Genomic DNA, 12806 nt, shown 5'->3' with positions numbered 1-12806 from the left:
TTCTTATATTACAATATGAGGGAAAAAATCATTTTTCTGCTCTTATCATCTTTATAAGAATATCAGACATACATAGGCATACTGGATACTGGTACAATAGAGTGGCGTTATATATAACAGTAGACTGTTCTCCTGCAGGATATTGGAGACCTCTAGGTTGTGGCAGCGGCCAGAGACGGTCGTGGTGGTGGTGGGTGGGAGGACCGGAGTGAAGGACGTCCTCCTCCACCACAGTCTACGTAACACCGTCCGTGCCCTCTACCTGGCCGTCCAACAGTCATCACATCTGAGTGACTCACGCTTGAGGATACCCGCCGTCCAGCAAGGTCCCTCTGATAAATCTTTTAATGATATTTTCATTGAACACACACAAGGGCTTTTGTGGTGTAATGCTTACCATTACTGACCGTGATCAGCGTGGGCCGCCCAGGGGCTGACCAGCATGGATTCGAACCAAGGCCCGGCATTCGCTCTACAGCCATACCCAGCTGTTCATTCTCTACTCGGGGCTTGTCGATAAATGGGCACCTGGCTTAACCTGGGTGTGTATTGAAAGCTAACGAAAAAATAAAGAAATTATACACATATACAAGATTAAGAGACGGGGCAAAAAGAGTGTAAAACTTTCTCCTCGTAATACATGAATGACAATCACACACACTCACACACACACACACACACACACAAACAAACACACAAATACAAACACACACACAAACACACACACACACACACACACACACACACACACACACACACACACACACACACACACACACACACACAGAACCATCTCCAAATTTAATCTACTGACTCTGTAATACAAATAGGTGATTAAGTCACTGATTGCTGACAACACGGGGCTGATGGAAAATTAGAATCAAACAGAAGGCGTTAACAGAGTTTGGGAAGGTATAAATAGCGAACGTTGACGATAGATTAAAATAATAGCAATGATATTAACACAGAAACCAAGGGTCCCCTATCTACAACCCAAAACATCAAAGGTTTCCGCAAAAAATTCACATAACCTGGTTCAGTCCACTGACAGCACGTCAGCCCCTATATACCACATTGGTCAGTTTCTCTCTATCAAATGAACGCCTTTATCTTGAACGTTCAATAAAGATAACAGTTCAAGATCTTTATCAATCCGTCCTTCCATCTCCAATTTCGTCTCACCCGTATTCCATAAACTTGTGACACACACACACACACATATATATGTATATATATATATATATATATATATATATATATATATATATATATATATATATATATATATATGTCAGTGGATTGAATCAAGGCATGTGAAGCGTCTGGGGTAAACCATGGAAAGCTGTGTAGGTATGTATATTTGCGTGTGTGGACGTGTGTATGTACATGTGTATGGGGGGGGGGGGTTGGGCCATTTCTTTCGTCTGTTTCCTTGCGCTACCTCGCAAACGCGGGAGACAGCGACAAAGTATAAAAAAAAAAAAAAATATATATATATATATATATATATATATATATATATATATATATATATATATATATATATATATATATATATATATATATATTTTTTTTTTTTCAAACTTCGCCATTTCCCGTGTTAGCGAGGTAGCGTTAAGAACAGAGGACTGGGCCTTTGAGGGAATATCCTCACCTGGCCCCCTTCTCTGTTCATTCTTTTGGAAAATTAAAAAAAAAAGAATGAGAGGGGAGGATTTCCAGCCCCCCGCTCCCTCCCCTATTAGTCGCCTTCTACGTGGGAAGTATTCTTTCTCCACTATCCCCAGGGATATATATATATATATATATATATATATATATATATATATATATATATATATATATATATATATATATATATATATATATATATATATATATATATATATATATATATATATATATATACATATATATATATATATATATAGTTTTTTTTTTGTTTTTTTTTTTGCTTTGTCGCTGTCTCCCGCGTTTGCGAGGTAGCGCAAGGAAACAGACGAAAGAAATGGCCCAACCCATCTCCATACACATGTATATACATACGTCGACACACGCAAATATACATACCTACACAGCTTTCCATGGTTTACCCCAGACGCTTCACATGCCTTGATTCAATATTGACCACTGACAGCACGTCAACCCCGGTATACCACATCGCTCCAATTCACTCTAATCCTTGCCCTCCTTTCACCCTCCTGCATGTTCAGGCACCGATCATTCAAAATCTTTTTCACTCCATCTTTCCACCTCCAATTTGATCTCCCACTTCTCGTTCCCTCCACCTCTGACACATATATCCTCTTTGTCAATCTTTCCGCACTCATTCTCTCCATGTGACCAAACCATTTCACACACCCTCTTCTGCTCTCTCAACAACACTCTTTTATTTTCACACATCTCCCTTACCCTATTATTACTTACTCCATCAAACCACCTCACAATACATGTTGTCCTCAAACATCTCATTTCCAGCACATCCACCCTCCTGGGCACAACCATATCCATAGCCCACGCCTCGCAACCACATAACATTGCTGGAACCACAATTCCTTCAAGCATACCCATTTTTGCTTTCCGAGATAATGTTCTCGACTTCCACACATTCTTCAAGGTTTCCAGAATTTTCGCCCCCTCCCCCACCCTATGACTCACTTCCGCTTCCATGGTTCCATCCGCTGCCAGATCCACTCCCAGATATCTAAAACACTTCACTTCCTCCAGTTTTTCTCCATTCAAACTTACCTCCCAATTGACTTGACCCTCAACCCTACCGTACCTAATAACCTTACTCTTATTCACATTTACTCTCAACTTTCTTCTTTCACACACTTTACCAAACTCAGTCATCCGCTTCTGAAGTTTCTCACATGAATCAGCCACCAGCGCTGCATCATCAGCGAACAACAAGTGACTCACTTCCCAAGCTTTCTCATCCACAACATGCTGCATATTTGCCTCTCTTTCCAAAACTCTTGCATTCACCTTATTAACAACCCGATCCATACACAAATTAAACGACCATGGAGACATCACACACTCCTACAGCAAACCTATATCAACTGAGAACCAATCACTTTCCTCTCTTCCTACACGTACACGTGCCTTACATCCTCGATAAAAACTTTTCACTGCTTCTAACACCTTGCCTCCCGCACCATATATTCTTATTACCTTCCACAGAGAATCCCTATCAACTCTAACATATGCCTTCTCCAGATCCATAAATGCTACATACAAATCCATTTGCTTTTCTAAGTATTTCTCACATACATTCTTCAAAGCAAACACCTGATCCACACATCCTCTACCACTTCTGAAACCACACTGCTCTTCCCCAGTCTGATGCTCTATACATGCCTTCACCCTCTCAATCAATACCCTCCCATATAATTTACCAGGAATACTCTGTAATACTCTGTAATACTCTGTAATTTGAGCACTCACTCTTATCCCATTTGTCTTTGTACAATGGCACTATGCAAACATTCCGCTAATCTTCAGGCACCTCACCGTGAGTCATACATACATTAAATAACCATACCAACCAGTCAACAATACAGTCCCCCCCCTTTTCAATAAATTCCACTGTAAGACCATCCAAACCCGCTGCCTTGCCAGCTTTCATCTTCCGCAAAGATTTTACTACCTCTTTTCTGTTTTCCAAATCATTTTCCCTAACCCTCTCACTTTGCACACCACCTCGACCAAAACACCCTATATCTGCCACTCTATCATCTAACACATTCAACAAACTTTCAAAATACTCACTCCATCTCCTTCTCACATCACCTCCACATCACCTCCACAGTAGCCTCCTTCTCTGAAGTTCCCATTTGTTCCTTTGTCTTACGCACTTTATTTACCTCCTTCCAAACATCTTTTTATTCTCCCTAAGATTTAATGATACTCTCTCAACCAAACTCTCATTTGCCCTTTTTTCACCTCTTGCACCCTTCTGTTGACCTCCTGCCTCTTTCTTTTATACATCTCCCACTCATTTGCATTATTTCCCTGCAAAAATCGTCCAAATGCCTCTCTCTTCTCTTTCACTAATAATCTTACTTCTTCATCCCACCACTCACAACCCTTTCTAATCTGCCCACCTCCCACGCATCTCATGCCTCAAGCATCTTTTGCGCAAGCCATCACTGCATCCCTAAATACATCCCATTCCTCCCCCATTCCCCTTACGTCCTTTGTTCTCACCTTTTTCTATTCTGTATTCAGTCTCTCCTGGTACTTCCTCACACAAGTCTCCTTCCCAAGCTCACTTTCTCTCACCCCTCTCTTTACCCCAACATTCTATCTTCTTTTCTGAAAACCTCTACAAATCTTCACCTTCGCCTCCACAAGATAACGGTCAGACATCCCCTCCAGTTGCACCTCTCTGGCACATTAACATCCAAAAGTCTTTCTTTCGCGCGCCTATCAATTAACACGTAATTCAATAACGCTCTCTGGCCATCTCTCCTACTTAAATACGTATACGTATGTATATCTCTCTTTTTAAACCAGGTATTCCCAATCACCAGTCCTTTTTCAGCACATAAATCTACTAGCTCCTCACCATTTCCATTTACAACACTGAACACCTCATGTATACCAATCATTCCCTCAACTGCCACATTACTCACCTTTCTATTCAAATCTCCCATCACTATAACCCGGTCTCTTGCATCAAAACCACTAACACACTCATTCAGCTGCTCCCAAAACACTCGCCTCTCATGATTTTTCTTTTCATGCCCAGGTGCATATGCACCAATAATCACCCATCTCTCTCCATCAACTTTCAGTTTTACTCATATCAATCAATAGTTTACTTTTTTACACTCTATCACATACTCCCACCACTCCTGTTTCAGGAGTAGTGCTACTCCTTCCCTTGCTCTTGTCCTCTCACTATCCCCTGACTTTATTCCCAAGACTTTTCCAAACCACTCTTCCCCTTTACCCTTGAGGTTCGTTTCACTCAGAGCCAAAACATCAAGGTTCCTTTCCTCAAACATACTACCTATCTCTCCTTTTTCTCATCTTGGTTACATCCACACACATTTAGCCACCCCAATCTGAGCCTTCGAGGGGAATGGGACACTCCCCGCATGACTCCTTCTTCTGTTTCCCCTTTTAGAAAGTTAAGATACAAGGAGGGGAGGGTTTCTAGCCCCCCTGCTGTATTATTTTAACGCGTTATGTCTAAAGGAAATTCTTATACGAGTGGAATTTTTGTCTTCGATCAAAAAATAATAATCCCTTTTCTCAGAGTAAGTCGTGTATGGTTTGTGCCACCAGTGATGAGTGACGGTGTGCGGGTGTACCGTCGCTGCCTCTACTGTAACAGCGGCCGGCCAGATGTGCACTTCCTCTACCTCTGGAACCTAACGTCGCTCGCCCATCAGACTCAAGATCTCTTCCATGGTGAGGTGTACTGCTCCTCACACTATATATATATATATATATATATATATATATATATATATATATATATATATATATATATATATATATATATATATATATATATATATTTTTTTTTTTTTTTTTTTATACTTTGTCGCTGTCTCCCGCGTTTGCGAGGTAGCGCAAGGAAACAGACGAAAGAAATGGCCCAACCCCCCCCCATACACATGTACATACACACGTCCACACACGCAAATATACATACCTACACAGCTTTCCATGGTTTACCCCAGACGCTTCACATGCCTTGATTCAATCCACTGACAGCACGTCAACCCCTGTATACCACATCGCTCCAATTCACTCTATTCCTTGCCCTCCTTTCACCCTCCTGCATGTTCAGGCCCCGATCACACAAAATCTTTTTCACTCCATCTTTCCACCTCCAATTTGGTCTCCCTCTTCTCCTCGTTCCCTCCACCTCCGACACATATATCCTCTTGGTCAATCTTTCCTCACTCATTCTCTCCATGTGCCCAAACCATTTCAAAACACACTCTTCTGCTCTCTCAACCACGCTCTTTTTATTTCCACACATCTCTCTTACCCTTACGTTACTTACTCGATCAAACCACCTCACACCACACATTGTCCTCAAACATCTCATTTCCAGCACATCCATCCTCCTGCGCACAACTCTATCCATAGCCCACGCCTCGCAACCATACAACATTGTTGGAACCACTATTCCTTCAAACATACCCATTTTTGCTTTCCGAGATAATGTTCTCGACTTCCACACATTTTTCAAGGCTCCCAAAATTTTCGCCCCCTCCCCCACCCTATGATCCACTTCCGCTTCCATGGTTCCATCCGCTGACAGATCCACTCCCAGATATCTAAAACACTTCACTTCCTCCAGTTTTTCTCCATTCAAACTCACCTCCCAATTGACTTGACCCTCAACCCTACTGTACCTAATAACCTTGCTCTTATTCACATTTACTCTTAACTTTCTTCTTCCACACACTTTACCAAACTCAGTCACCAGCTTCTGCAGTTTCTCACATGAATCAGCCACCAGCGCTGTATCATCAGCGAACAACAACTGACTCACTTCCCAAGCTCTCTCATCCCCAACAGACTTCATACTTGCCCCTCTTTCCAGGACTCTTGCATTTACCTCCCTAACAACCCCATCCATAAACAAATTAAACAACCATGGAGACATCACACACCCCTGCCGCAAACCTACATTCACTGAGAACCAATCACTTTCCTCTCTTCCTACACGTACACATGCCTTACATCCTCGATAAAAACTTTTCACTGCTTCTAACAACTTGCCTCCCGCACCATATATTCTTAATACCTTCCACAGAGCATCTCTATCAACTCTATCATATGCCTTCTCCAGATCCATAAATGCTACATACAAATCCATTTGCTTTTCTAAGTATTTCTCACATACATTCTTCAAAGCAAACACCTGATCCACACATCCTCTACCACTTCTGAAACCGCATTGCTCTTCCCCAATCTGATGCTCTGTACATGCCTTCACCCTCTCAATCAATACCCTCCCATATAATTTACCAGGAATACTCAACAAACTCACACCTCTGTAATTTGAGCACTCACTCTTATCCCCTTTGCCTTTGTACAATGGCACTATGCACGCATTCCGCCAATCCTCAGGCACCTCACCATGAGTCATACATACATTAAATAACCTTACCAACCAGTCAACAATACAGTCACCCCCTTTTTTAATAAATTCCACTGCAATACCATCCAAACCTGCTTCCTTGCCGGCTTTCATCTTCCGCAAAGCTTTTACTACCTCTTCTCTGTTTACCAAATCATTTTCCCTAACCCTCTCACTTTGCACACCACCTCGACCAAAACACCCTATATCTGCCACTCTGTCATCAGACACATTCAACAAACCTTCAAAATACTCATTCCATCTCCTTCTCACATCACCACTACTTGTTATCACCTCCCCATTTACGCCGTTCACTGAAGTTCCCATTTGCTCCCTTGTCTTACGCACCCTATTTACCTCCTTCCAGAACATCTTTTTATTCTCCCTAAAATTTACTGATAGTCTCTCACCCCAACTCTCATTTGCCCTTTTTTTCACCTCTTGCACCTTTCTCTTGACCTCCTGTCTCTTTCTTTTATATATATATATATATATATATATATATAAAATGGGGAGGTGATAACAAGTAGCGGTGATGTGAGAAGGAGATGGAATGAGTATTTTGAAGGTTTGTTGAATGTGTCTGATGACAGAGTGGCAGATATAGGGTGTTTTGGTCGAGGTGGTGTGCAAAGTGAGAGGGTTAGGGAAAATGATTTGATAAACAGAGAAGAGGTAGTAAAAGCTTTGCGGAAGATGAAAGCCGGCAAGGCAGCAGGTTTGGATGGTATTGCAGTGGAATTTATTAAGAAAGGGGGTGACTGTATTGTTGACTGGTTGGTAAGGTTATTTAATGTATGTATGACTCATGGTGAGGTGCCTGAGGATTGGCGGAATGCGTGCATAGTGCCATTGTACAAAGGCAAAGGGGATAAGAGTGAGTGCTCAAATTACAGAGGTATAAGTTTGTTGAGTATTCCTGGTAAATTATATGGGAGGGTATTGATTGAGAGGGTGAAGGCATGTACAGAGCATCAGATTGGGGAAGAGCAGTGCGGTTTCAGAAGTGGTAGAGGATGTGTGGATCAGGTGTTTGCTTTGAAGAATGTATGTGAGAAATACTTAGAAAAGCAAATGGATTTGTATGTAGCATTTATGGATCTGGAGAAGGCATATGATAGAGTTGATAGAGATGCTCTGTGGAAGGTATTAAGAATATATGGTGTGGGAGGCAAGTTGTTAGAAGCAGTGAAAAGTTTTTATCGAGGATGTAAGGCATGTGTACGTGTAGGAAGAGAGGAAAGTGATTGGTTCTCAGTGAATGTAGGTTTGCGGCAGGGGTGTGTGATGTCTCCATGGTTGTTTAATTTGTTTATGGATGGGGTTGTAAAGGAGGTAAATGCAAGAGTCCTGGAAAGAGGGGCAAGTATGAAGTCTGTTGGGGATGAGAGAGCTTGGGAAGTGAGTCAATTGTTGTTCGCTGATGATACAGCGCTGGTGGCTGATTCATGTGAGAAACTGCAGAAGCTGGTGACTGAGTTTGGTAAAGTGTGTGGAAGAAGAAAGTTGAGAGTAAATGTGAATAAGAGCAAGGTTATTAGGTACAGTAGGGGTGAGGGTCAAGTCAATTGGGAGGTGAGTTTGAATGGAGAAAAACTGGAGGAAGTGAAGTGTTTTAGATATCTGGGAGTGGATCTGTCAGCGGATGGAACCATGGAAGCGGAAGTGGATCATAGGGTGGGGGAGGGGGCGAAAATTTTGGGAGCCTTGAAAAATGTGTGGAAGTCGAGAACATTATCTCGGAAAGCAAAAATGGGTATGTTTGAGGGAATAGTGGTTCCAACAATGCTGTATGGTTGCGAGGCGTGGGCTATGGATAGAGATGTGCGCAGGAGGATGGATGTGCTGGAAATGAGATGTTTGAGGACAATGTGTGGTGTGAGGTGGTTTGATCGAGTAAGTAACGTAAGGGTAAGAGAGATGTGTGGAAATAAAAAGAGCGTGGTCGAGAGAGCAGAAGAGGGTGTTTTGAAATGGTTTGGGCACATGGAGAGAATGAGTGAGGAGAGATTGACCAAGAGGATATATGTGTCGGAGGTGGAGGGAACGAGGAGAAGAGGGAGACCAAATTGGAGGTGGAAAGATGGAGTGAAAAAGATTTTGTGTGATCGGGGCCTGAACATGCAGGAGGGTGAAAGGAGGGCAAGAAATAGAGTGAATTGGAGTCATGTGGTATACAGGGGTTGACGTGCTGTCAGTGGATTGAAGCAAGGCATGTGAAGCGTCTGGGGTAAACCATGGAAAGCTGTGTAGGTATGTATATTTGCGTGTCTGGACGTGTGTATGTACATGTGTATGGGGGGGGGGGTTGGGCCATTTCTTTCGTCTGTTTCCTTGCGCTACCTCGCAAACGCGGGAGACAGCGACAAAGTATAAAAAAAAAAAAAAAAAAAAAAAAAAAAAAATATATATATATATATATATATATATATATATATATATATATATATATATATATATATATATTGGAAAGGATCACAATTCTGCGCTTGATCAAGATATTCCTATGAGTCCACAGGGAAAATGAAACACGAAAAGTTCCCAAGTGCACTTTCGTGTAATAATCACATCATCAGGGGAGACACAAGAGAGGAATATAACAGTCAGTTGATATACATCGAAGAGACGAAGCTAGGACGCCATTTGGTAAGCATGTGATTGTCCAAAACATACAACGAGCGTTCATAAACTTATCATTTTACAAATCTTATCAACGATAAAGTTATCTAATTTGTACAGACCATCACTATTATTAAGATTATAATTCTTTGTGTATTTAATAATAGAAGATTCAATGATATTTCTCTTGGTAATAGAGTTAGAGTTAACAACTGAGATGGCGTTACTCCAGTCAATACAATGATCATAGTTTTTAACATGATTAAACAAGGCATTTGATTCCTGTCCCGTTCTTATACTATATTTATGTTGCTTAAGTCTAACAGAAAGATCCTTACCAGTCTGACCAACTTAAAATTTATCACAGTTTCCACAAGGAACTCTATAGATGCAACCAAGAGAATTTTCTGGTGAATTCCTGATTAAGATATTCTTTATAGTATTATTGTTGCTAAAGGCAACATTTACATTAAAGGATTTAAGCAACCTGGGAAGCAAAGTGAAATTATTATTAAAGGGGAGAACTAAAAGATTCTTGGTGTCAGTTGGAGGTTTGGGCTCAACTCTATAAAATGATTTCTTTGCTGACTTAAGGGATTTATCAATGAAAGATCTAGGGTACTTTATCTCAGATCCAATCGAATATATCTTCTCAAACTCATCATCAATAAACTCTGGACTGCAAATACGTAATGCCCTTAGGAACATAGATTGAAATGATGATAATTTAACTCTGTCATGTTGAGATGAGTAATAATGTATATATGAGCATATATTGGTGGGTTTTCTGTATATGCTAAACTTAAACTTGTTTCCTTGTCTATGGATCATGCAATCTAAAAATGGTAACATACCATTATTTTCATTTTCTACAGTACATTTGATGGAAGGTACTAAATTGTTAAGTAAGGGGAGAAATATTTGTAAATTTTCATTTGTTGGCCAAACACAAAGAACATCATCTACATACCTAAACCAAATTGCATTAGAAGGTAAGATATCCTTTAGTAATTTTGTTTCAAAAAATTCCATACAAAGATTACTAAGTACAGGTGAAAGAGGGTAACCCATTGCCATACCAAATTTTTGAGCATAATGATCTCCATTAAATTGAAATACACAGTCTTTTATACACAATTTTATCAATTCAATCAAATTAGACTTTGAAACAGGTAATTAAATATCATCCAAGACATCAAATAAATATTCTAAAAGGTCATCAACTGGAACTTTAGTGAAAAGTGAGGAAACATCAAAGCTAACTAGTTTGAAATCAAAATTAATGTTGATATTGTTTAGCTTGTTGACTAAATGTACATTGTTCATGATATTAGAATTTGATACCTTACCCACTAAAGGGCTTAATAAAGAAACTAACCATTTTGATGATTTATATGTGATGGAGCCTACTGAACTCACTATAGGTCTTGCTGGAAAATTTTGTTTATGTGTTTTGATAAGTCTATACATATATGGCAATGAAGGGGACAAAGATGACAAATTTTTGATAAGAGAAATGTTACCTTTCAACAACAACTTCATTTCTTTATTGAAGTGAGAATTAACTGCTTCTAAGGGATTTTTACTAAGTTTAGAATATGTTTTGTTATCATTTAGAAGATCATTCATTTTAGATAAATAGTTACTTTTGTCTAAAATCACAGTTTGTCAAAACCAGTGGAAGCTAATTGCCCTAAAAGATTCATAAGAGCTATTAACACCTTAAAAAAGACAAGGATGTACATATTACTAAAGCAGATAAGGCTAACGCTGTTGTGATTTTAGACAAAAGTAACTATTTATCTAAAATGAATGATCTTCTAAATGATAACACAACATCATCAAGTATAATATGTATATGGTAATACATGACTGTAGAATGTATATAGCCTGCAACCCAGGATGTCGATGATGTTTATGGGTATCTTGAAGGTACTGTGTAAGAGGGAAAAGTTCATTATATAACTCCAAACGTCTTTTAAAGCCGAATGAAATACTGTAGGAATGTTTATCCTCTAAGATTTTTCTCTGGAGATTCGTAGGTACAACGTGGAATAAAGATTTACCTAGATAATTCATGACATTAACATAACTATATATATCTATATTCTTCTCGTGCTAAAGTTTGAGATAAGATGTAATCATGAATGATGATATGCGTACGCGTTGCGAAGAATCTCAAGACTTGGGAGAGGTTAGAGTGTCATGAAGAACTGGCTCACTGCATGTTTGTGATGTTAGACTGTGTGTTGTGCTGCTCCACCTCCAGGAATGTGAAAAAATTCATATTACTGCAGTAACAAGGAAGAGGTTGAGCTGGTGCTCTAAAGACTTTTCGACTGAATATTTGAGAATATGAAGCACACCAGCTATAATGATAGTGATGATGTACCTGGTGAAGTAGATGATACGGTGGACGTAGGGAGGGAGGGAGGGAGGGAGGGAGGAATTTGTGAGCTGCATTGTAAGATATGAAGATTCGCGGACGACACTTAGGAAATATATCTACAAAAGAAATCTATTACCTTTAATCTTAATCTTATTTAAACAAACTGATGGATTGAGCTCACAGGTGGTAAATGAATACTAATACTGATAATTGAAATCAATTATATATCTTTTCTAGAAATGAAAAGGCAAGGCACAGTATGAATTCGTCTGAGCTGCAAAAGGCAAATGAGGAAAAAAAGTTTGGTGCTATAATCTCTTATGACCTCAAGTCTTGTACGCAGTTCAGGGAAACAGTAGAAAGGGAGAACAAGATTCTTGGATTCATCAGTAGGGTTATCAAATGTCAGTTTAGGTAAACTATCTAAAGCAGTCCACATCCTCCATGTGTATGGCAGGCTGGAGATAGGAGGTGGACAGGTGAGAGAGGGTCGTGAGTGGTGGGATATGGAAGTTAAATTGATAGAGAAAAAGAAAAGAGATGTTACTTGTAGGGAGGGAGTGCATGTGATAGGGAGATGAACAAGAGAGAGCGATAGAAGGTCAAGAAAAAGATGTAAGGACTGAAGAAGAAAGTCAATGAGAGCTAATGCGAGTCAGTGTCAGCCTACCTCATCAGGAATGA

At 39.9% G+C, this 12806-nt stretch overlaps 1 protein-coding gene across 1 annotated transcript in view; it reads left to right on the top strand.

Moving 5' to 3' along the window:
- The window catches only part of LOC139757341 (ionotropic receptor 21a-like), a 73759-nt gene that overhangs the window by 14816 nt on the left and 46137 nt on the right, over positions 1-12806 (top strand). Inside the window, exon 5 of the mRNA XM_071677765.1 lies at positions 5299-5424. Within this exon, the coding sequence (XP_071533866.1) occupies positions 5299-5424 (126 nt within the window). The remainder of the gene's footprint in view (positions 1-5298; positions 5425-12806) is intronic.

This window comes from Panulirus ornatus, chromosome 25, assembly GCF_036320965.1.
Source record: "Panulirus ornatus isolate Po-2019 chromosome 25, ASM3632096v1, whole genome shotgun sequence".
NCBI classification, from domain to species: domain Eukaryota; kingdom Metazoa; phylum Arthropoda; class Malacostraca; order Decapoda; family Palinuridae; genus Panulirus; species Panulirus ornatus.
This window is presented reverse-complemented; position numbering and strand designations above follow the sequence as displayed.